This window comes from Rhinatrema bivittatum, chromosome 6 (genome assembly GCF_901001135.1).
Source record: "Rhinatrema bivittatum chromosome 6, aRhiBiv1.1, whole genome shotgun sequence".
NCBI classification, from domain to species: domain Eukaryota; kingdom Metazoa; phylum Chordata; class Amphibia; order Gymnophiona; family Rhinatrematidae; genus Rhinatrema; species Rhinatrema bivittatum.
Window position 1 is genome coordinate 89,299,580 of NC_042620.1, and position 25,214 is coordinate 89,324,793.

Genomic DNA, 25,214 nt, shown 5'->3' on the forward strand with positions numbered 1-25,214 from the left:
GCAATGAATATACATGAAAGAGATAAATTTGCATACAATGGTGTCAATGCATGTATGTGTCATGCATATTCATTTTAGACATCCAAAAACTCAACTGGCCTGTGCAGTCCCCCAGGACAGGTTTGAAAACCACCATTCTAAGCTGGAATAGTGGTATTGCCCTGCTAAGAAGCTATTTTGGACAAAGATTTTCAGTATTATACTATATTCACTATAGTTTGTACTATGTCTCTTACTGCATAAATGATCCTTAGCATTTTCCACCAAAACCTGGGAGCTGAGCAAAGTTATCAAAGAAAAATAAATTTCAATGTCTTCTTCAAAGAAGGCAATAGATGCTCTCACTAGAAAAAGCAGAATACCAACAAGATGTTTTTAGCCATGCTGAAATGTTACTGCAGGGGTGGACAAATCCGTTGCTTGAGAACCACCAACAGGCCTGGTTTTCAGGATATCCACAACGAATATACATGAGATAGCTTGCATACAATGGAGGCAGTGCATGCAAATCTATCTCATACATATTCATTGTGGCTGTCCTGAAAACATGGCCTGTTTGTGGCCCTCGAAGAGTGGAGTTGGCCACCCCTGTGTTACTGGATCAGAAGGGGTCAAGGGACAGGATGCAATATGCCAATGCAATATGATCGCGTAAAAAATATGCGTCCAAACTGGGTGCATGTTTTTGGAATGTGTACACATCCATCTCTCCTGGGACAAAAGAGACGTGCAATGGATAATTTGTGCATCTCTAGCTCTCTGCATTGGGCACCCAGGACAATGGCTCTGCATCCACAACAGCCTGGCCAGAGTTCTCGCTCTACCCCAGGAGGGCTGTTCACAACTGATCCTTTCATTGACATTTGTCAGTGAAAGGATCAATCCCCTCAGGACAGCCTTCTAAAAGAGGATTGGTCCTTTCACTGACGTGATAGTGAATGGACCAATCAGCAGTAAGTGGAGTGAATATATTAATATTAAGTGCCCGACACTTAATTTATTCACTCCATTCGGGCCAGAACTTGAGGATGCTGCTTTCTGTGGTTCCTCCTACGCAACAATACTAATAGGAGGAACTACAGAAAGCAGCATCCTCAAGTTCTGGCCCGATAGGAGTGAATAAATTAAGTGTCGGGCACTTAATATTAATATATTCACTCCACTTATTTATTTTTATTGAGCCCTTGAGCGCAGCATGATTCTTTTTGTGGTTCCTCCTATTTAGTATCACAATGAAAGAAATAGGAGGAATCACAGAAAGCAGGATTTTATTTTCGTGAGCCCTTGAGTGCGGCATGCTTTAAGGCCTACTCCTGGGCAGATGTTAAATTTGCTGCATTAAAATGGGTGCCTTGGATGTGGGGCAAATTTAGCATTGCAGGGTAATAGCTAATAGCCTCATCTACAAGGAATTTGCATGTGTTGAGCGCTATTAGCTATGCACTTGATTGAAAGCGTGTTTTGGATGCGCTACTCCCTGTATTGCATTGGGCATAAGTCTAGCACACCCAAAACACATGTGGAACTGCGTGTTAAGCTGACCTGAGCTCCTGATATTGTGTCGGCCTGATATTGCATTGTATCTCAGACTATAAAATCAAATTCTCAGAGACAAATTTGTTAAGCAATGAGATCATATTACTTAACTGGTAAATACGTATGTGACCTCCCAACTTCCTCTATTAACTCATCGGAACTGAAAATGTTATCGTTGGCAAGCAATATGTCATTTTAGATGACATATTCCAGGAAAATGGAATTTATGCATACTGCACCTTGAAATTTCTGGCATATGCCAACATACTGTTGCTGAGTACAAGAAGTGAAATCCCATGTTCCAATGAAGGGAGATCTGGGATCATTGAGAATCACCATACATTGTTTGTTATTTTCTTCATCAAATGGCTGAAAAACAAAGCACACACATTTTAGAAAACTATTTTTAATGTTGAGGAATAGCTCAGGTAATGTCTTATTGAAAAATAAGCAATGTTGTCAAATTTCAGGCATGCACATGAATACAGTATAGTTTTTTGTAATATAATTCACTTTGGGTAAGGAACTTAATGGCTAATATAAGAACCTAAGAGGCCAATGTACTAAGCTGCACTGAACTTCATGAAAGTTTACATGTTATTTCTCTATTGAGCACTATGTGCAAATAAACCCAGTAGCTAAATAGCATGTGTAGTTTTAAAACTATGAACATTATTGAAATATGCTTAACTACTCCTCCCTAAGGTGCAATTTTATGATATAGCATTTGCAAAATGTTTTTTGTGTACAAGCTAACTCTGCATTCATAGTTAATGAGCTCTTTTGCTCTAGTTTTGAATATTAGTCACTCAGCAATGAATATACATGCAAACTTGCAAAAGAAAAAGTTTGTATGTTTAAATCACTATTTGCAAAAAAAAAAAAAGAAGAAACTTTAGAAGGCAAAAAGGCAAATAGTGTGCATTATCCCATTTAACACAGCTTAGTGCATTAGCCTCAAACATTCACACCATCTCCAGATCTTTAGCATTGGCAGTGGAGCTGAAGACAGATTTAGTCACACAGACATAGGACTGTAATTGAAGAGGGAGGTGTTGCTGAAGGGAAATTATAATCTACTAGATATCAACTGAAGCATCTCTGCTCTAAAATCAGTTGTAGGGAGATCCTAGACAACTCCAGTCCTGGATTGCCACAAACAGGTCTGGTTTTCAGGATATGCACAATGAACGAGCATGAGGTAGATTTGCATGCATTGCCTCCATTATATGCAAATCTCTTCATGCATATTCATTGTAGATATCCTAAAAACCAGACCTGTTTGTGGCACTCCAGGACTAAAGTTGCCTATCCCTCTCCTAGACTCTTGACAAAGAGCATACCTCTAGCAACAGAACCCACAAGGGAAGGAGAGATACTGGATCTGGCACATACAACCTTGGAAAAGTATAAACTGCCAGATTCAAGATTATATTTTACTGTTCTTTTCATTAGTAGTGAGTCCATTAGCTTATCCACCACAAAGGTCAGATCAACTGGCCCCTAATTACCAGCTTCTTCCTTATCTCCATGTTTATGAAGATAGACTATATCTGGAATCATGCTCTCAAAGAATGGTGATGAAGGCCAAAACAATAAGAGTTTAAGATAGTATAGGGATAAGCAAAGGGACATTAGATACTGCATCAGAAATTGGCAGATAAGATTGCTCTCACTCTTCTGATGTCCTTGTCACAAACCAATAAGGTATGCAGCAGATTACACAGATCTGCAGAAATCAGAAAGGGATGTAAATATTTCTGCAGGACCTCTGAAACTGGACCAAGACCAACAACTCATTTCATATATGCCACTTTTTTTTTTTAAGTCCCTACTAGTCTGAGCAGGATTTGAACCGATGACCTAAAAGTGAAAGGCGCTGTAGCAGTTTTCATAATTTACTGAGTCCCCACAGCAGACCAGCTGTGCTTTGTGGTCACTGCCTGCCATCATTTTCTATGCTGCTGAACTGAAAAGTCTAAATTTAGAGAGTAACTACATAAAAAACTCTTCCTTAGAGTGTGGTTTGACTCATTCTTTGATGTACATTGCACAAAGGGATTATCACAAGATTTACTGTAACCTTTACAGAATACCAAAGTATATGAAAGTAGAACATGCCATCCTATTTTAGGGAAAAACTTGAGACAATATGCAACTAATTTTCCTCAATTTTTGCCCACAGCTGCATACTACAGTTTTATTCTAAAAGCCATCTTGATTCCCTCATATGGTCCTATGTAATGGAACTAATCACCTATGCCAGAAGCATCTTGACAAAGCTGACTTTCAATCTGTCAATGAAATGTCTAGAGCAGTGATGGCTAACCTATGACATGTGTGTCAGAGGTGACACGCCGAGACGTTTTTGCTGACACGCGCAGCGTTTCGTGGACTATCGGGAAATTATTTTTTTTTTATCGGCTGTGCCGAGCCTTTTTTTTTTTTTTTTTATCGGCTGCGCTGACCCTTTAAAATTAGTTTTTTAGTATCCCCCCCACCCTCCGGACCCCTCCCCAATGCCCCCGGGTGCAGGGAGGCTCATGCGGCGCAGTGACAGGCAGATAGGTAGGGCCGTGGTGAGGCTCATGTCACCACGGCCCGAAGAAAAAGATCGCATTTAAACACGCTGATGCTCCTCCTCCTTCCTGCCTGTGCGGCCCCGGAAGTAAACATTGCTGGAGCCGCGTGGGCAGGAAGGAGGAGAAGCATCAGCGCGTGCAGAAGAGAAGCAGTGCTTGCGCTTACGGGCCGCCGTGAATCCCAAGTCGCAGCGGCCCGAGAAGAGGAAGAGGCCCGGTAGCAGGGCCGCCACGGCCCGAGATTAGGGCCGCTGCAGAGCCCATCCTGCGGCGACCCGTGAAGAGGAGGCCCAGAGGTGAGAGAGAGGCTGAGGGTCTGTAGAGGGTGTGTGTGTGTGCGTGTATAAGATGAGTTGAGAGATTGTGTGTGAGAGTGAGGACCTGAATGTTTGCAGAGACAGCATGTGCTTGAGCAAGACAGCATGTGGGAGTGAGAGAGAGCCTGTGTGTGTGAGAGTCAGACAGCATGTGCCAGTGAGAGACTGTGTGTATGAATGATTGTATGAGAGAGAGCATGTGACAGTGACAGCCTGTGTGTGTGTGTGTAAGAGAGAGAGAAATGCATGTGAGAATGAGAATGTGTGTTTGAGGGAAGAAGATGGAGAGAAAAGAAACAGAAAAAAAGACAATATAAAAGGAATTGGCAAAAAAAATAAGAAAGGGAAGGTGAAAAAAAAAAAGCTTGCGCTTCTTCTTGTTTTAACAATATATTTAAATAATACATTTAAGGATTAAGTTTTGTAAATATATGTTATCTTTAAATTTACGTTAGACACATGTTTGATCCATTTTTGTACCAGTCCCTGTTTTCACTTGATCAAAAATGTTTTTGTTTTGTTTTATAGCATATGAATACTGCATAAAACTAAGTGTCCCTCCCGACGCAGCCGCGTTTGGCGAAACACGGGTCCGTGTCTGGGGACCCCTCTTGCTGAAATCTGTGTCACTTTAAGGAGAATGCTGCTATGATATAATAAAGAGTTGACTTCATGGAATTTGAACTGTGGGACTGATTTAATATTTCTGCATTCCCCTGGTTGATTGGATTGAATATTTGGAGTGCAGTTCCTTGCTCCCCTATTGTGTTTGTGGATTCCTTCAGAATATGTGCCATCTGCCAAGAAAAGATTCGCTCATAGTATATTTTAATACACTTTGTTACCGATTCATTTTTGGCACTTTTATTAAACGTTTAATATTTTATGTTATGATATGTGCCTTCCTGTAAACCGTTATGATGGTAAATAACTTAACAATGGTATATAAAAGATTTTAAATAAATAAATAAATAAATAAATAAATAAATAAAATAGTAACATAGAAAATGATGGCATATACAGACCAAAAAGACCCATCTAGTTTGCCCAGGATCAATTTTATGTTCATTTACCAAAGTAGATCAAATTCCTACAGAGAACCCAATCCCCCTGAATGCTCTTTAGGGTTGCAAATGCTGCTCTATGCAAATTTTCTTATGCCATTCAGGAAGCACAATGCAGCCTTGGACTTTAACTATCACTCAGTGAAAATTGCCCAATGTCTTCAATACCATTCTCTTGCCACTAGGGATCCTCTCTGTTTATCCCATGTTTTGAAGTCTGTCACTGTCTTCGACATCACCAACTCCTTCGAGAGGGCATTCCAGGCATCCACCACCCTCTCTGTGAAAAAATACCTTTCGATGCTGTTCCTGAATCTACCCCCCTTGGAGCTTCATATTGTGACCCCTAGTTCTGCAGCTTCCATTCATGTCAATTACAAAACTACAATACCCTCTTCTAAATTCTTTGGCTATAATCAGGCTACAGTGAGACTAAACAAGTCATTTAATAATTTATGTAAAAACATCACTATTAGAATAACATAGTAAACTCACATCATGTGGAATCTTCCTTAGCCTTCCATGCAATAATGGGTTCAAATTTCTGTACGACAATTCACTATTATCTATCCATTTATGCTCTCTTGTCATCAGTGAAAACTGCAGACCAAGCCACATTTTAATGGGCATCGCAAGAAGCAAGGATGTTATAAAGTCTGGCAAATACAATAAACATATTGATTACATATAGATGACATCACATTAACTAGACAACAACATATTGGTGACATGAATAAAGATAATCATCAAAGTTAGCCTTCCTTACTTGCTTTCTCATTAAAAACATTGATAGAAAGATTTCAGTTTTTTCCCGTTTTTTTTTATCTTTCCATTTTCAAACTTCCCTTCCCAGCCAGAATTGCCCAGGTGTCTCTAAAGACCCTTGCCAGCCCAAGGGTTGGATGAGTACCTCCTTTAAGGTGCGCCCACAGACCAATTCTGTGGCCAACAGCAGTCACTATGGTAGCTAAAACAGTCTTCCTTCTTTCTCTCCCCTCTGAAAGTCTCTGTTTTCTGCCTAGGCAAGAACCAGCCACAATAGCCAAGGTATCTGAACTTAGATTCCCAATACTGCAGAATGCAGCACTGGAGCCTGAGTCGCAAGGTCAGTGTGAAAACAGTTAATTACGGTATATCACTTACTAGTTACAAGATCATCACATTGTAGAGCACAGTATCACCCATGCAAACCCAGAGTTAGTTTCTTACTATCGTCCATCAAAAAAAACAAAAAACCTATTCAAAAAACATTGTTTTATAATTATGTGATTAGCTACTGCTAAAGATTAACAGCTTTCATTCTTACTGCACTTTCTTTCAATAAGGAGGTCACTATAGGAAACTCAATCTTTAAAGTTATTTCCACCTCATTTGGAGAGGATTTTCAATTATTCCTACATTTGTTCGCAGGCAACCCACTTTAAAATATAGGACTATGAGATAGTTTCCAAGACAAAAGCTTTTCCGCGTTTGCAACCATCAGACTTTTTTCCACTTTAGTCCATCTTTACTAGCATGGCCACAACCTATAGCTCTCGAGGAACACTATCTAGTATAATTGGATCAAAGTAGTAGTGGACCCTGACAACTTTTCCTGACTAATTACAGTTAGTCGGTTGGCATTAATATAAGAAAATTGTTTCTTACCTGCTAATTTTTGTATCTGTAGTACCACGGATCAGTCCAGACTGAGGGTTATGCCTCCGTTCCGGCAGATGGAGACAGAGAAAAACTTGAAGGGCACCCTCACTTAACCTGGTGTGCCTCCTGCATCCCTTCAGTATATAGATTATCCAAGCAGAATAACAGTTAACCGTAATAACAACAAATCAAGCAATAATAGAACTGTAACAATAGAAGTATAACCGTGAAAGCAACCTGTAGTGTTCTCTCTTAGTGTGCTGCAATAAAAATGGAATATGAGCGCAGACTCTTGAAATATCCACTCCCAATCCCAGGGTGGGTGTCTGGACTGATCCGTGGTACTACAGGAACGAAAATTAGCAGGTAAGAACCAATTTTCTTTTCCCTGTACGTACCCGGATCAGTCCAGACCGTGGGATGTACCAAAGCTTCCCTAAACCGGGTGGTGCCAAAATTGCAAACATCTGGAGCCTGAATGTCCAAGAGGTAGTGACGAACGAATGTATGGAGCGTCTTCCAAGTAGCCGCTCTACAGATTTCTTTTGGCGAAACCAACTGGCATTCAGCCCAAGAAGCTGCCTGTGAGCGAATGGAATAGGCTTTCAATCCCTGTGGAACGGGTCGCCCTTTACAATGTAAGCAGACGAAATAGCCTCTTTCAACCATCTTGCAATCGTTGGCTTAGATGCTTGGGACCGCCCCATAGGACAAATAAATGATCTGAAATTCTAAAAGGATTTGTGACTTCCAAATAGTATAAGAGAGACCACTGGACATCCAGACGCCAAAGTTCCCTCGCGTGCAGGACATTGGCTGATAAATTAGGAAAGGCCGGGAGCTCCAACTTAAATGAAAGGTTGAAACCACCTTTAGCAAAAAAGAAGGGATTGTCCGAAGAGAGACTCCTGAATCAGAAATTCTCAAAAAAGGCTCCCTACAAGAAAGGGCCTGCAGTTCCGAGATTCTGCGAGCTGAACAGATAGCCACTAAAAACACCGTTTTCAACATGAGGTCCTTTAACGTTGCCTTTTTAAGGGGTTCAAACGGCGGATCACACAAGACACGAAGTACCAAATTAAGACTCCAAGATGGACATACTGGATGGACGGAAGGAATCAAATGTCTTACTCCTCTGAGGAAACACAGTACATCTGGATGTGATGCTACTGAGCTGCCAACAAGAGACCCTAGGGCCGCTACTTGTACCCGGAGGGAATTAAAAGACAAGCTCTTGGATAAGCCATTCTGCAAAAAGGCCAAAATATGAGCAATAGAAGCTTGCCTGGGAAGAATTCTTCATTCGCGACACCATGACTTGAAAACGCTCCACACCCTGACAAATGAGAGAAATGTAAATGTTTTCCTGGCTTGCAGCAGCGTAGTAATTACATCCTACGAATACCCTTTATTCTGTAATCTTCTCCTTTGAAAAGCCAGGCCACTAGACAAAAGCTATCTGCATAGTCGAAAAATATAGGGCCTTGACGAAGGAGATGCGGAAGATGTCTGAACTGTAGAGGCCAGTCCACCGTCAGATTGACCACATCTGCGAAACACGGACATCGGGGCCATTCTGGAGCCACTAGAATCATGCTTCCTGGATGAACTTCTATCCTGCGCAGAACTTTGCCCACTAGCGGCCAAGGCGGAAATACGTAGAGGAGCACCAAGGTTGGCCAGGGAAGCACCAGCTCATCGACTCCCTCTGCGCCATGATCCCTTATGCGACTGAAGAAGTGAGGGGCTTTGGCATTGTCCTGCATCTCCATCAAGTCCATGTGGGGTGTCTCTCACCGGCTAGAAATAAGGCGCATTGCTTGGTCCGAAAGTTCCCACTCTTCTGGATCTATGCGCTTCCAACTCAGGAAATCCACCTGTATGTTGTCTTTTCCGGTAATGTGAGATGCCGCTAGCAGCGCAAGATGTTTCTCCCCCCAAGCCATGAGTTGTTCCACCTCGTTGGCTATGGCTTGACTCCTGGTGCCTCCTTGATGGTTGATGTAGGCTACCGTCGTCGCATTGTCAGACAGAATCCGGACCGCCTGATTACATAGGCACGGGAGAAAGTGCTGCAATGCCAGTCACACTGCTCTGGTTTCCAGACGATTGACTGACCAGCTGGACTCCTCTGGGAACCAGCGGCCCTTGACTGAGTGGGACTGACTGACAGCTCCCCAACCGGAGAGACTGGCATCCATGGTCACCACTATCCAATTCGGGACTTCGAGGTCTACCCCGCGAGACAAATTATGCGGGCAAAGCCACCACCCAAGACTGGACCTGGTGTGATCAGTTAGCGGTAGAGGGAACTGGAACTCATTCGACTTGGGATCTCAACGGGAAAGCAACGCTCACTGTAATGGTTTCATATGAGCAAAAGCCCAGGGAACCACCTCCAGAGTAGATGCCATGGAGCCGAGGACCTGAAGGCAGCCACAGGCTTTGGGCAGTGGGAGCGACAACAAGCGCCGAACTTGCTCCATCAATTTGTCATTCGGTCCAGGGGGAGAAATACTTTCGACACTGGTATTGAAATGGGACCCCAGGAAGTCCATTGCCGAGCGATTCCAGGAAACTGACTACCTTGCTGATAGCTTCTACACAGAGATCCTTCGACTTCGCTCTGATGAGGCAGTCGTCCAGGTAGGGATGAATCAGAAGGCCTTGTCTCCACAGGGCCGCTGCTACTACCACCATGACTTTGGTGAACATGCGGGGGGTAGTAGCTAGACCGAACGGCAGAGCACAGAACTGGAAATGCATCCCCAGGATCATGAAGAGAAGAAATTTCTGATGATCCTCGCGAATAGGTATGTGCAAGTATGCCTCCATTCGGTCCAGAGATGCTAAGAACTCGACTTTGCAGACCACCACCATAACCAAGCGTAGAGTTTCCATGCGGAAATGTGGTACCTTGAGAGCATTGTTTACTTTTTTGAGATCCAAAATAGGCCGGAAGGATCCCTCTTTCTTTGGGACTACAAAGTAGATGGAGTATCTCCCCATCCTCCAGTGCTCTGGAGGGACTGGCTTCACTGCCCTGAGAAACAGTAGGCGGTCGAGGGTCTTTCGAATGATCTGGCCCTTGGCCTGCGCCCCGCAGGGAGATGATATAAAAAAATCTTGAAGAGGCCAAGCAAATTCTAAAGCGTAGCCATGTTCTATGATGCTTAGCACCCACTGATCGGAAGTAATCCTGGCCCATGCCTTATGGAACTGGGATAATAGTAACCCAACCCGAGGGATCAAGGGATGGGCCGGCCTTATCTCACTGAGGAGTCTTGGAGGTGAGGGAAGTGGCAGGTCCTCCCTCCCGAGAGGTTCTGCGGCCTCGAAAGGAAGTATTCCAGGATTGAGGCCTGGCCATAGGTTGTCGCTGTCCTGCCAGCTGCTGCCTGCTCTGACGAAACCTACGCTGCCCCCGAATGCGTGAGTGGGATGAAGAAAAATCTCTGGAAGGCTTCGGTCTATCCTCAGGCAACTTGTAAACCTTGTTTTCACCCAGGGACTTTATCAACTGCTCCAAGTCATCACCGAAGAGATACCTTCTTTTAAACGGTAGAGCACTTAAGCTGAGCTTTGGATGACACATCCGCTGACCAGTTATGCAACCAAAGGAGACGCCTTGCCGATACCTCGGATGACATGGTGCGAGAGGAAGTGCGGAGGAGGTCATACAGTGCATCAGCGCCATATGCCACTGCAGCTTCCAAGCGTTCCGCTTGTTCTGACTCGCCAGGAGAGAGATCTCTGGATGTTAGCAATTGTTGGACCCAGTGCAGGCTTGCCCGTAGCATGTAACTACTACACACTGCCGCTCGGATACCTAGGGCCAAAAAACTTCAAGAACTTCAAGCTTCTGATCCTGAAGATTCTTGAGAGCCGCCGCTCCTGCGACCAAAATTGCGGTCTGCTTCGTAACAGCTGATACTGAAGCGTCTACCTTGGGGGACTTCAGGAGCTCCAGAGACTCCTCGAGCAAAGGATAAAGCTTATCCATAGTCCGACCAACCCATAAGCCGGCATCTGGAACGTCCCACTCCCGGGTCATCAGCTGCTGGAGCATGGGATGGAAAGGAAAAGCTCTGGTCGGAGCCCGCAACCCAGCCAGGACCTGGTCCACAGAATCCTGTGGCAGAGTATGAGGAGGAAGCTCCACTCTGAGTTCTGAGAGGACAGAGGGAATGAGAGGCTCCAACTCCTCTCTATGAAACAGTCTGGACACCTTTTGGGTCATCTCCATCCAGAGGAGCCTGCTTTCCCTGATCCTCCTCAGATCCCATGCCGGCAGGAGGGAAAGTAGAAGCCGTTGCCTCTGCGGCACCACTGTCCTCTGGAAAGGCCGAACTGCCTGAAGACATGGACCCCCGCAACTTTGCGACCCGCAGAGATGCTGGTACATCTAGACGCTTGGCAACTTTGTGGGGCGGTTCCTGCGGATGTCTCAAAGGAAAAGCACCACTTTGCTGAGACTGTGAAGCTAAAAAAGCTTTATGCATAAGGAGAACAAAATCCAATGAAAAAGGATTAGAACTGGCCCCATCCCCTCCCAGGGAATTGGGGTCCCCCTCAAAAACGTCCTGGTCCGGATCTGATGGATCATCAGGACTGGCAGGGACAGGTGATAAGGCTGAAGGAATCTCCCCTGCCCCAATAGCTCTTGCCTGAGCTTCAGCAAAAGTATTTAAAATGGCTGCCATTCCCACGCTGAGAGGGAACGGATCAGCCCAAGGCTCCCGAGGTGCTGATCTTTTGACTGCACCTCGGGGCTTTGCTGAGCTTGCTGAGGTTAAAAAAGAGCTGCCTTCCCCTCCAGGAAGGCAGCGAGAGCAAATGCCATGAACGGAAGAGCCTCGATGAGGACTCCCCGAGGGCAACACCACAAGATAGCCACAGCATGGTGGGAGAAGAAAAAACAGAGAAAATGTGCAAGAGGGAATGGCAGGGAGCCCGAAATTGACAAAAATGCGGCGAAACTGCTCCGGAGCTGTCAAGGACTGAAGCCGCCAAGAAATAAACCCTAACAGGCTGCTCGTTTTTTGTTTTTTTTTTGTTTATCGGTTGAGTGCCACGGAGGAAGAGAGGGACCGGACTACAGGTAATCTCTCCCCCGGCGCCTTGCCTGCCAGGAGCCTCGTGGGGTAACCAACCCCAGCTCCTACGCCAACAAGGGGGATGAACCCGCAGGATTTTTTTCTTAAAGGGAAACCATCTAAACCGAAGAATTAGGGCAAGGCTGCAGGATTTGGACCACCTCCATCTGCTGGAGACAGAAATACTGAAGGGATGCAGGAGGCACACCAGGTTAAGTGAAGGTGGCCTTCAAGTTTTTCTCTGTCTCCATCTGCTGGAAGGGAGGCATAATCTACAGTCTGGACTGATCCGGGTACGTATAGGGAAAGCATGATGTATATAATTTCTCTCTCTGCACTACGTATCTCCATTCTGGTGTCAGGCCTGGTCAGCCTGAAGAGCAGGATACAGTCTTAAACCCATGTCTAATACTTGATAACTTGCCTACTTGCAGCAAAGGTAGCAGACCTCATGTATCACCTAGATAAGATTTTAGACCATGCTGGGAAGAAGCCAGTTGTCTTGGTTCATGTGGATACCAATGACATAGGAAGGTGTGGGATGGAGAATCTGGAATCGAAATTTAGGATTTTAGGTAGAAGGTTGAAATCTAGAACCTCCACAGTAGCATTCTCAGAAATGTGCCCTGTTCCATGCGCAGGACCCAGGAGTCTCAATGCATGGATGAGGCAATGGCATAGGGAAGAGCGCTTTAGATTTGTTAGAAACTGGGCAACATTTTGGGGAAGGGAGAGCCTATTCTGAAAGGATGGGCTCCACCTCAAGCAGGGTGGAACCCAGGCTGCTGGCACTGACAAAAAAAAAAAAAAAAGAGTAAAAGCACTTTTTAAACTAAATCATGGGGGAAAGCTGACAGTCGCTCAGGAGTGCATGATTTGGTGTGAGGTATCTTCAAAGAATACTGGCTTAATGGGGAAATTAGAATATCCCAATAGAGAAGTTGTGATAAAGACAGACGTTGCCCAGGTACATTTAAATAAAAAGCAGAGTGAGAGAGAGGATTCTAAACTACACTCTAGGCAAGCTGTGAATACAATTAAAAATCATACTTTGAATTGTCTGTATGCGAATGCCAGAAGTCTAAAAAATAAGATTGAAGAAGCAGAATGTATGGCACTGAATGAAGCTGCAGATATAAAAAGCATCTCAGAATCCTGGAGGAAGGATGATAATCAATGGGACACCGATATCAGGATACAAATTATATCAAAATAAAAGGGTAAGTCAAATTGGTGGAGGAGTGGCACTATATGTTGTGGCATAGAGTCAAACAGGATAAAAGTCCTACAGGAAACAAATTCAATACAGAGTCTCTAGGGATTGAAATTCTCTGTGTGATAGGGGAAAAGCAAAGCTGTGAGGATATACTACCATCCGCCTAGCCAGGATAAAATGCTCATAGATAATGATTTTGGTAGATATTTCAAGTCCACAGTCTTTCTAAGCTGTGCAAAATGAATACTTTATTGGCTTTATGAAACAACTTTTCAAATAGTGGTGTTCACGGTCTCCCAACTAAGACCATATTTTGTCAACTGCATTGGGAGGGACCAAATCTCGTGATTATTCATTTTGCACAGCCTATAAAGGCTGTGGACTTGAACTATCTACCAAATCTTTAGCTGAGAGTGTGATTACATGGGTGATTTGGTTCTCCAACTATTTTGCTAGGCAGGATAAAATGCTAACAGAAATTAGGAAAGCTAACAAATTAGATTTCAATTATCCTAATATTAATTGGATAATTATCTAATCAGGATATGCTAGAGAAGTAAAGCATCTAGATGCTGTGCATGACTGCTTCATGAAGCAACTGGTTCTGGAACTGATGAGGGGGGAAAATACTCTTGATCTAATCCTCAATATAATGCAGGATCTGGTGCAAAAGGTAATGGTGATGGGACTGCTTGTAACAGTGATTATCACTGAAGGGAGGCCATTAAGGAAAATTTCTGAGGTAGTATGTAACTTTAAGCAAGGAGACTATGAGACAATATTGACATTTGTTAGGAAAAAAAATAAAGAAGTGGTTAAAGTCTGCATGAGGCGTGATGCTGTTTAAAACACCATCTCGGAAGCCTAGACAAGATGTATTCCATGCATTCGAAAAGGTAGGAAGATGACCAAACAATTGTGGTCTGGTTTGGCCTCTGTTGGAGACAGGATGCTGGGCTTGATGGACCCTTGGTCTGACCCAGTATGGCATGTTCTTATTTTCTCAGCACACCTTCTCCAAATCCTGTGGCACTTGGAGCCTGGACATCCAGATGGTAATGTCTAGTAAAAGTATGTAAAGATTTCAATGTAGCCGCTCTGCAAATCTCCTGCGCGAAATCTGCTGACATTCTGCCCATGACGCCGCTTGAGAACATGTAGAATGTGCCCTAAGACACACTGGTAAGGGCTTGCCACATAGTAAATATGCAGAATTTATAGCCTACTTCAGCCATCTGGCGATCGTCGCCTTAGACGCCATATTACCCCATTTGGGGCCACTCCAAAGTACAAAGAGATGATCCGAGACACGAAAAGTATTAGTGACTTCTATATAATGCGTCAAGGCCCTGCGAACATCCAACTTCTTTAGGTTCTTAGCAAAAGGATCCAACCGGTCCAGATCTGAAAAGGACGGAAGCTCTATTGATTGATTGATATGAAAAGAGGAAATGACTTTTGGCAGAAACGAAGGAACCGTCCACAAGGATACACCAGAATCAGAAATCCTTAAGAAGGGCTCCCTGCAGGATAAAGCCTGAAGCTCGGACAATCTACGAGCCGAGGAAATTGCCACAAGAAACACCACTTTCAATGTGAGGTATTTCAAAGTTGCGTATTTCAAAGGTTCAAATGGCGCAGCACACAAAGCCATGAGGACTAAATTTAAGTTCCAGGATGGACAAGAATGTCTCACTGGTGGATGTAAATGTTTTGCTCCCCGAAGGAAGAGAGAAACATCTGGATGTGCCGCCAACGCCAGATCCTGAATGGTACCATGTAAACAACCAAGAGTTGACACCTGCACCCTCAAGGAACTACACGATTAGCCCTTAGCTAAACCAGCTTGAAGAAAACACAATATATCCGGTGCGGACGCCCGTGTAGGAACAATGTCCCAGTCTAAGCATCAAGACTCAAAAATTTTCCATACCCGAGCATAAGACAGGGAAGTGGAAGTTTTACGGGACCTCACAAGTGTAGTCACCACAGCGTTGGAATAGCCTTTGCCCTTCAGACGCTGCCTCTTAAAAGCCATGCTGCTAGACAAAAGCGATCGACCTGGTCGAAACAAACAGGCCCTTGATTGTTACTAAAGCTCTGTTGATAAAGCTGGGAATTAGCAATCTGTTATTAACGGAGTTGCTGGATATAGCAATCTGTATTATTTAGAATAGTTGTGGGTGGATCCTTGGACCAGTGGCAGGTGACCATGCCCTCGGGGGAATCCCGAGAGGGACTACTGGTCAGGCTTAGAGTAGGAGACAGACACACACTAATTCTTTTATTAGACAATATGTTAAACCACCAGAGGTGGCAGTAGTGAGCTTGAAGCGCCCAGCTGGGCTGTAGTCCCTCAGGTACTGGAACAGTGATCCCAAGGTGGCTGAGCTGTAGAGAAACTAAGAAAGTGAGTAGGCAAGACATGCAGAGTTCAGGAACAAATCCTTGATGGTAACACTCACACAAAAGTCTCTTGAGGCAGCTCAGGAGTTGGTATGCATTAGGCCCTCGAGGAACGAGTACCTGGTTCCAGGGAAAGCTCTGAGAGATAGCTGGAAACTCACTAATGTTGTAAGCAGCGATGACTTCTTAGCAGAAGTGGTATTCAGAAGCGTGTCCAGGATGTGGGCCCTTGAGGAGCGAGTACCGGTTCCGGACTGCGACCTGAAAAGAAAAAGAGAGAGCGAGGCCCCCAAGGAGCGGGTACCTCTAGTGAAGTCCGAGGAGGCAGAGTAGCTAGGTCTGCAGAGAGCGAATCCCATCCGCAGCGACCAGGAGGAAGCGAACCCCATACCTTGCTAACTTGTCTTGTTAGCGAAAACTGAGACCTTAAATATCTGGAGCTGATGACGTCATCTCAGGGGGACACCCCTGAGGTTCGCGCCAAAATTGGTACATCAGTCGGGCCGCGCAGCCACGCCCTTAGGCATCTGGTCAACATGGCGGCTTGCAGCATCGAGCCGGTCCAGGGACACCGGAGGAAGACGACCTGGAGACGCCGCAGCAGCTAGCCTTCCATCAACCCCGAAGGGAGTCGCCAACGAGGTAAGGTGGGCGGAGCAGAGACGTCGGACAGCGATGGACACAACATTGATGAAACAGGTTCGGAAGATCCGGGAACTGCAGAGGACCCTCCACCAACAGATTGACTAGATCTGCAAGCCATGGACGATGCGGCCACTCGGGGGCCACCAGAATCACATCTGCCAGATGTAATTCTATCCATCTGAGCACTTTGCCGAATAGGGGCAAAGGTGGGAACACATAGAGCAGAACATTCGTTGGCCAGGGAAGCACCAGAGCATCTACTCCCTCTGCTCCCATGTCTCCGCGACAAGCAAAGAAGTGTGGAGCTTTGGAATTCTTGAATGTCGCTTTCAGATCCATGCAAGGCGTGCCCCACCGGCTGCAAATGAGTTGAAAGGCTTTGTCGGCTAGTTCCCACTCTCTTGGGTTGAGACGATGTCGACTGAGAAAATCTGCGTGAACGTTGTCGACCCCGGCAATGTGAGATGCTGCTATGCTGACCAAGTGCTGCTTCTCCCAACTGATCAACTGGCGAGCTTCCAACGCAACAGACTGGCTCTTGGTTTCTCCTTGGCGATTGATGTAAGCCACCGTGGTCGCGTTGTCGGACAGTACCCAGACCGACTTCCCCTTAAGGAGCGGAAGAAACATCTGCAAGGCCAGTTGTACAGCCCTGGTCTCCAGCCAATTGATGGACCATTGAGATTCCTCGTGGGACCATTGTCCTTGTACTAACTTTCTCAGACACACTGCCCCCCAACCGGATAGGCTGGCATCCGTAGTCACCACCGTCCATTCCGGAACCACCAAGGGGACTCCACGGGCCAAGTTGTCCGAAAGCAACCACCAATCCAGACTGGATCGTGCAGCCTCCATCAGTGGAAGGGGAAGCTGAAACTGTTCGAACACTGGGTTCCATCGGGAAAGCAACGTTGATTGCAAAGGTTGCATGTGAGCGAAAGCCCAGGGAACCAGTTCCAATGTCGACGTCATCGAATCCAGGACCTGTAAGTAATCCCAGACTTTCAGAGGATGCTTGGACAATAAGAGTCACACCTGACCTTGTAATTTGAGAACGCGTTCCGACATAAGGAAAACTCTGCCTTGTTGTGTATCGAACAGGGCTCCCAGGAATTCTAATGACTGGGAGGGAATTAGATGACTCTTGGCCAGATTGACAACTGAAGCACCCAGTGGATCGCTTCTTGGCAAAGGACCTCAGACTTCGCTCGAATCAGCCAATAGTCCAAATACAGATGAACCAACAATCCTTCCCGAAGAAGCTGCGCTGCCACCACCACCATTATCTTGGTGAATGTCCTGGGTGCGGTAGCTAGGCCAAAAGGCAGGGCTTGAAACTGGTAATGACGTCCCAGGATTGAAAAACCACAGGAACTTCTGGTAATCGGACTGGATCCCAATGTGGAGATACGCCTCCGTCAGATCCAGGGACGCAAGAAACTCCCCTTGACGGACTGATGCAATGACGGATCTCAACGTCTCCAAGCGGAAGCGCGGGATCCGAAGACACCTGTTGACCCGCTTTAAATCAATGGGAACATGAAGCAGCTCCAAAGCCTCCTCTGGTAAAGGGTATAGCTTGTCCATAGCTTTTGCGACTTTCAGGCCCAAGTCCGGGGGGTATCCCATTCCCAGAAAAGCAAATCCATGGCCGAAAAATGAAAAGGAAAAGCGGTGGTTGGTCCACGCAGCTCCAACAATATTGGGTCCGAAGATCCCAGCCGAGATTCTTCATGGGGAGCCTCAATACCCAACTCCCCTAAAATAGCGAGAATGAGAGGTCCCAACTCTTCCTTCCTAAAGAGTCGGACTACCTTCGGGTCACCCCTTTCACTACATGGGACCCCGGGGAACTCCCTGTGGCTGGTCTGCGTCCCCATCAGCCCCCTGTAGAGGCTGCAAGGGTTCATCCACCTCATCCTGGCTGTCAGAATCCGCAGAAGTAGTTGAATCAGGCTGAGGTGTCACTAACCTCAAAGGCCACCTTGACTTAAGAGGGTTCAAAGCGTCCGCAGGCTTAGCCCAATTCTTAGGCCTGGCTGGAGGATCCGATAGCAAAGGTTTATCCAGCACCCTCTTTTTCCCTGCTTTCCGTGACTTAAAAGTCCTGTGGAGGAGCAGTACAAAATCTGATGAAAAAGAGTCAGAGGAAGAAGCATCTGTATCCCCCTCAGGGACAGCTGCGCTGACTTTTGAACCCAGCCCTCCTGATTTGTCCCCCTCAGGGACCATTGTTTGAGGGGATAAAGGCGGCGGGAGATTCCCCTCCCCCGCTGCTGACAGGGCCGCCAAGCTCACTAACTCGAGCGAATTAAAAATGGTGCCTGTTCCCGCGCTCAGCGGAAACGGGCCGACAGAAGGAGACTGCAAGTCCCCAAAAGCTCGACTGGACCCACAAAATGACCCTCCTAGGGGTTGTGGAGGCTCCCTCTCCCCCAGACACACAGTTAGCACAAAGGCTGTCCTTCGATAGGCGCGCACGCGCGGCAACACAAGCCTGGTATGCTATCCTTCGCGGCATAATTTTACCTCAGAAAAATCAAGATTCTCACTGCTAAAAATAGACGAAAACTGCGGTGAAAAATCCCACGGAAGGACCCGACTCGACTGCAAAGGAAGGGAGAGCTCAGGGAAAGCAAAAATTAAATTTACAAAAAAAAAAAAGTATTTTTTTTTACACTTGCCCTATAGCCTCCGGGTCCTGGTCCAACTGGGGAAAGTGAGCCAGGCTCCCCGGTATCACCCCCAGAGCTGCACTAGGCTGGTAGTAGGGCCCTTGACCTACCGCCGCAGCTGCCTCTAAAACCAAGGGGGATGGCCCCCTTAGGACCTGGCAACCCCTGGGAGGTTGAAGCCTGTCTCCTTTCTGTCCTCTGAAGAAATATTTTATTAAAGAACTCCTTACCCTTTCCTTTATTATTATTATTTTTTTTTTTAAAGCTATCTGACTAAGCTATCACTGACTGTAGGTTTTGCACCTGCACCATCTGCTGGAGACAGAGAAATACTGATGGACTGTAGGTGGCGCCCTGCTATATACGTCAGAGTCCGTCAAAACTTCTCTGTCTCTATCTGCTAGAGGGGGTGCAAAACCCAGGAGTCTGGACTGATCCGGGTACGTACAGGGAATGGTGATTTTAAAAGTATTTATAAATGATCTGGAAAAGGGAGTGATGAGTGAGATTATCAAATGTTCAGAGGACACAAAATTGTTCAAAGTAGTTAAATCACAAGCTGATTGTGAGAAGGGCTTTGCAAGATTGACCGGGTGTCTAAATAGCAGATGAAATTTAAAGAGGACAAGCACAAACTAATGCAAAAAAGGAAGAATAATCCAAACTACATGATGCTGAGTTCTGTATTATGTTTCACCACCCAGGAAAAGGATCTTGGAGTCACAATGGACAATACTTTGAAATCCTTGTCTCAGTGTGCAGTGGCAATCAAAATAGCAAATAGAATGTTAGGTAATATAATGAAAGAAATGGAAAATAAAATGGAACATGTCATAGTGCCTCTGTATTGATCCATGGTGAGACCTTACCTTGAACAGTGTGTGCAGTTCGAGTCACCCCATCTCAAGAAAGATATAGCAGAACTTGAAAAGGTGCAGAGAAGGACGACCAAAATGATAAAAGGGAGGAAAGACAGGTGGTGTGATAGAGGTCTATAAAATCATGAGTGGTGTGGAATGAGTAAATAGGGAATAGTTAGTTACTTTTTCCATTAATATTAGGACTAGGGGACACTCCATGAAGCTTAATGGGTAGCACTTTTTAAACAAAATCAGAAAAAGTATTTTTTTCACTTAAACTAATTTGTTGCCAGGTGATGTGGTGAAAGCGGTCAGTGTAGCTAGGTTTAAAAAGGGTTTGGACAAGTTCCTGGAATAAAAGTCTATTAAGAACTATTAGCCACAGACTGGGAGAAGCCACTGTTTATCCTGGTTATGAGTAAGAAGGACTGGACCTATTCTTTGGGATTCTACAAAGTTCTTGTGACCCGATGGGCCACTGTTGGCGACAGGTTGCTGGGCTTGATGGATCTTTGGTCCGACCAGCATGGCATTTCTTATATTGTGATTAGCACATGGTACTGTTAAATTATAGGGGTAAATGCTGCGAAAATCACTTTGGGAGGGAAATGGAAATGTTTTACTAGTAATAAAGGGGACACGTTATTTTAAGGGATAATGCAAACTGCATTTTGTTAACTAAGTTGAAAATCAGGGTTATGTTCTTTTAATACAAACTATCTGCAACTCTTTTACACACAAATGATACAAAACCTCTGCCGATATAAGGTTTAACTTTACCTTGTTCAATTTGGCTTGAAATGGATGGAAGGGTCCCTCCAAATGTTTCACAGTTTTCATTTGCTTTAGCAAATGTTAAATATTTTGGTTTTATTCTTATAAAACACTGAAAAACAAAGTTTAAACTCATCAGTACAAAAATAATAGGGCTGTAAGGAACTTCCAGAGGTCAGGATCTATTACACTCACATCCAAACAAATTACAGTCTAATCTGCACTATAAAGGCTTTTTAAAGCACCAGTTGTATCATACTACAAATAAATTATTAATACTGCACAAATAACATTCATAAAGAGGATGTACAGCAACATTACAATTTTATAGAATGCAATACAATAATTTGTTTCGATAAAGCAGCGTGAACTGGTTTCACGCTGCTGATTATAACATGGGTACAAGCTGCAGGGAGCGATGGGAACAGTGGGTGGGGGAGGGGACGAGGGCTGATAGCAATGGCAACAATTTTGAATTGCTGCCTTGCTATTGGCCACTGGGTGCTTTTGGCAGGGAGAGTGGCGTGAGTAACGGCAGTCTGAAACCAGCAGCGAAGCAGAGGATATGCTTGCTGTTTTTGCTCTGGTGCTGGTTTCTGACTGGCGCGTTAGTCAGGCTTTAAAAAAAAAGTTTTTTCTTTGGCGGTCGGGCGGTTCGCCTATTTATTTTATTTATTTATTTCAAATTTCTTCTATACCGATAACCATTTGCACATCGTATCGGTGTACATACAACTAAGAACTATTGGGCAAGGCCCTTACATAGAACAATAGCAAAAAGGAAGCAAAACAAACTATATATAACGTGAAAGGAGGAGCAATAAAACGGGTATGTTAGGCATAAATTATACCCTGTATAATATGTGTAGAGCGAGGGCCAAGTCCGCGGCGCCGCCCCTCGGGGCGTCTGCGGCCAGCAAGAAGGCATCGGTGGCCGGGAAGAACCCTCCGGTTCCAGCCCCCACGAGGATCGGGCAGGTGAGTTTGGGTTCGAGGCCCCCCCCGGATGTACAGCCCGCCTCCGTTGGCTGGATTGAGGCCTTCCAGGCCTATGTGACACGGCCCATCACCCCCCCAGGTAGACTCGGGGGAGAGCGGCCCCGAGCCTGAACTTGCCGTCCCCTGCCCGGTCCCGCCGTTTGAAGTCACCCCCCCCCCTGCGGCAGCGGCCCGACGAGCCGGACGACGCACTATACCTGCACGCCCCCTGCAGGGAGCTGTATTGTGAAGACATCGTTTCGCCAGGCCTCCCCCCGGCGGTGCGCGATCTGGCCCCCGCCCCGGTGGCCTCCTCAGGCCTCCTTTGTGCTCTTCAGCGCCTGCCCCCGACAGGGGACACGGGACGGGGCTCCCGTGGCAGGCCTAAGCCCGGGCTGCCTCACGAGCGCATGCATGCGGGTAGATCTAGGAAGGCCACGCCTGGCAGGGGGAGGAGCCGCGGTTCAGGGAGAGGAGATCAGCAGGTGTAGGCGGGGACAGCCCAGAGGCACCCTGCATCCTTGATGGGCCATTTGGGCTTTATTAAAGGAGGTAGAGAGGGAGGGAAAGGCAAGTTGAAAGACAAGGGCAGGCCAAAAGCGTCAGAAATGGGTGCACAAGTGAATTTGGCCCGGATTGGTGCTTCTGGCTTGGGCAGCGCTGCGGCTGGCGGAGGGAGCAGTGCAGGGAGCTTGGATGCTGCCATGATAGCGGAGTTGATCCATAAGTATGTTGACGCCAAGCTTAGGGACAATTCCCAGGCAATGGGAATGGAGGGCTCCAGAAGCCCGCAGGATATAGGTGGTTGGTACCCCCAGGCGGAAGGGGTGGGTGGGCGAGAGCTGTTTGCAGGAGATGACCGGGAGAGGCATGAGCAGTCTGGGGTTAGAAGGGGTGCCTCACCTTTGGTGCTGGGTGCAGAAGCGGGGGGCGCTATGGGCGCTGGAAGGGAGGCAAGGATGGGTGGGAGCGGTGTGTGGGGTTGTTTTTCAGCTTCCGAGGAAGTGGCAGTCCCTGGGACGTCGAGGCAAGAGGCGTGGAGGGACAGGAAATTTCAGGAGAGGTTGCAGAAATGAGGACCGGGAGGGAGTCTGCAAGAGAAAGCCCAGTGGACTTCGTGAGGAGCGGCCCAGTTGAGGTTCCAGAATACGGTGCAGCTGGCAAGGGCTCAGGTATGGCATCTGAGGGAGAACAGCAGGCCGGTGCAGGTTACGATAGGAAGAAAAAGAGGGATAGGAATAGTAGTTCGTCCAGTTCGTCATCTACATCGTCTAGTTCAAGCGACGCAGTGAGGGGTTCACACACAGTGTTAGTGGAGGGCCCAAAGCAGGATATGGGTCACCCAGCCTTGGCTTCTTTATCGGAGCTTTGGGAGGAAATTCCTAAGCGTATAGCTAAGCGAATACGGAAGAGGAAGTTTGTAAATATATTTCGGTTATTAGAAGGCATGCGAGGGGATAGGAAACACAAAAAGAAATAAAAAAAGAAGGGGAAACGGGATGAAGGGGGCGTAAAAATTTCTAAGAATATAATTAACTGGGTAAGGGGCTTCCTTAGATTGGCGAGCGTGGTTAGCCATTTCGACCCTACACAATACGGGGCACTGTTGTCCTACGCGGACAGCATTTTGGGGGCATTGAAAGATTACGAAGGTTGGGCTTGGCTCAACTATGATGAGAAATTTCGGGATAAAATGGCAGCCAACAAGTTTATGTCCTGGGGGATGCAAAATATTCATCTGTGGCTTACACAGATGACAGTGAAAGGGGCTAGCGCTGGGAAAGGAGGATCAGCTGGGATCAATATGACCAGCAGTTTCGTTGGTCAGGGGGCGGCAGGTACCCAGAGTAGTTCCTTTTGTGGAACAGGAGGCTGGCGGAAAGGTGCCGGGGGGAGGGGCAGATATATGTTGGAGATTTAACAAGCTCTCATGCTTGTTCCCGCAGTGTAAATTTAGGCACGCCCAGCCACAAAATGCGGACAAGGACAAAATACCACCATTGCTAAGGGTGGTAAACCGTGAAGTTTTGTTTAATAAGGCGGAGTCTCCCATAGTGCTCTCCGTGTTAAGGGAGAGACTGAGGGGTTATCCGCAATTATCAGCAGCGTGCTTGTTGCGTTCAGGGTTTAGCGTGGGTTTTAGGATCCCATACGAGGGTCCTGTGGAGGGGGGCAGGTTGAGGAATTTGAGGTCCGCTTATGGCATGGCGGATATTGCCAGACAGAAGTTACGTACGGAGATCCAGTTAGGAAAGATGGTAGGGCCTTTTGCAGCGAGGCCGTTCCATAGGATGCACTTATCACCTTTGGCAGTCATTCTAAAGAAGGCGCCGGGGAAGTTCAGACTGATTTTGAATTTATTGTACCCGGAAGGAGCTTCAGTGAATGATTTTATCCCGCGCCGAGCATGTATGATGAAGTATGCTTCCTTTGATGAGGCCATAGCATTAGTCCGTGAAGCAGGGAGGGGAGCTTTGTTAGTCAAGGCGGACATTGAATCTGCTTTTAGGTTGATACCGATTCACCCCGAGAGTTTTCTGTTGTTGGGTTTTCACTTCGAAGGAGGTTACTATGTTGACCGATGTCTTCCGATGGGTTGCGCAGTCTCTTGTGCGTTCTTTGAAGCACTTAGCACATTCATTCAATGGGCTACGATGCAGCATACAGGGCAACAGGAGATGTTACATTATTTAGATGATTTTTTGTTCGTGGGTCCAAGTAGGACAAATGCTTGTCAAAACCAGTTAACCGTTTTTTTTTTAGAGGTGACGAGGTCCTTAGGTGTGCCCATTGCGCAGGATAAGACGGAAGGGCCGGTGACCAGAATTACATTTTTGGGTATAGAATTAGATTCTGACGAGATGGTAATGCGGCTGCCGTGGGAGAAGGTTGTCCAATTGAAGGAGTTGGTGAAGTTGGTGCGTGGATCTGTCAAGGTGACGCTTAAAAGCAGATTCAATCCTTGATAGGTTCTCTCAATTTTGCGTGCCGAGTCATTCCCATTGGGAGAGCTTTTATACGACGGTTGTCTGCTAGGACGGTTGGGGTAAAGGCAGGGCATCATTTTATTCGGGTCACAAAAGACGTCAAGGACGAACTGGGAATATGGAGGGTTTCTTGGATTCGTTTAACAGAGTGCGCCTGATGCAGGAGAAGGAGACAGCGAGCATGGAATTGGAATTATACTCGGATGCGGTGGGGGCAATGGGCTTTGGCATGTACTGGCAGGGGCAGTGGTGCGCGGAGCGATGACCGGAGTCTTGGCAGGCGGAAGGTATCACGAGTAACATTACGTTTTTGGAACTGTTCCCGATGATCATAGCGTTAACAATATGGGGCCAGGAGTTGCAGAACAAGAAAGTAGTCTGGTGGTGTGATAATTTAGGGGTTGTGCAGGTGGTTAACCGGAAATCAGCCAGGTGCA

The 25,214-nt window shown here is 46.3% G+C and overlaps 1 protein-coding gene across 1 annotated transcript in view; it reads right to left on the reverse strand.

Annotated features, from left to right (window-relative positions):
• LY75 (lymphocyte antigen 75) overlaps positions 1-25,214 on the reverse strand; it is a 397,255-nt gene that overhangs the window by 81,603 nt on the left and 290,438 nt on the right. Inside the window, exons 22-24 of the mRNA XM_029605582.1 lie at positions 20,819-20,924; positions 5,995-6,155; positions 1,776-1,905 (exon numbers count right to left, since the gene is read on the reverse strand). Coding sequence (XP_029461442.1) covers positions 1,776-1,905; positions 5,995-6,155; positions 20,819-20,924 — 397 coding nt within the window. The remainder of the gene's footprint in view (positions 1-1,775; positions 1,906-5,994; positions 6,156-20,818; positions 20,925-25,214) is intronic.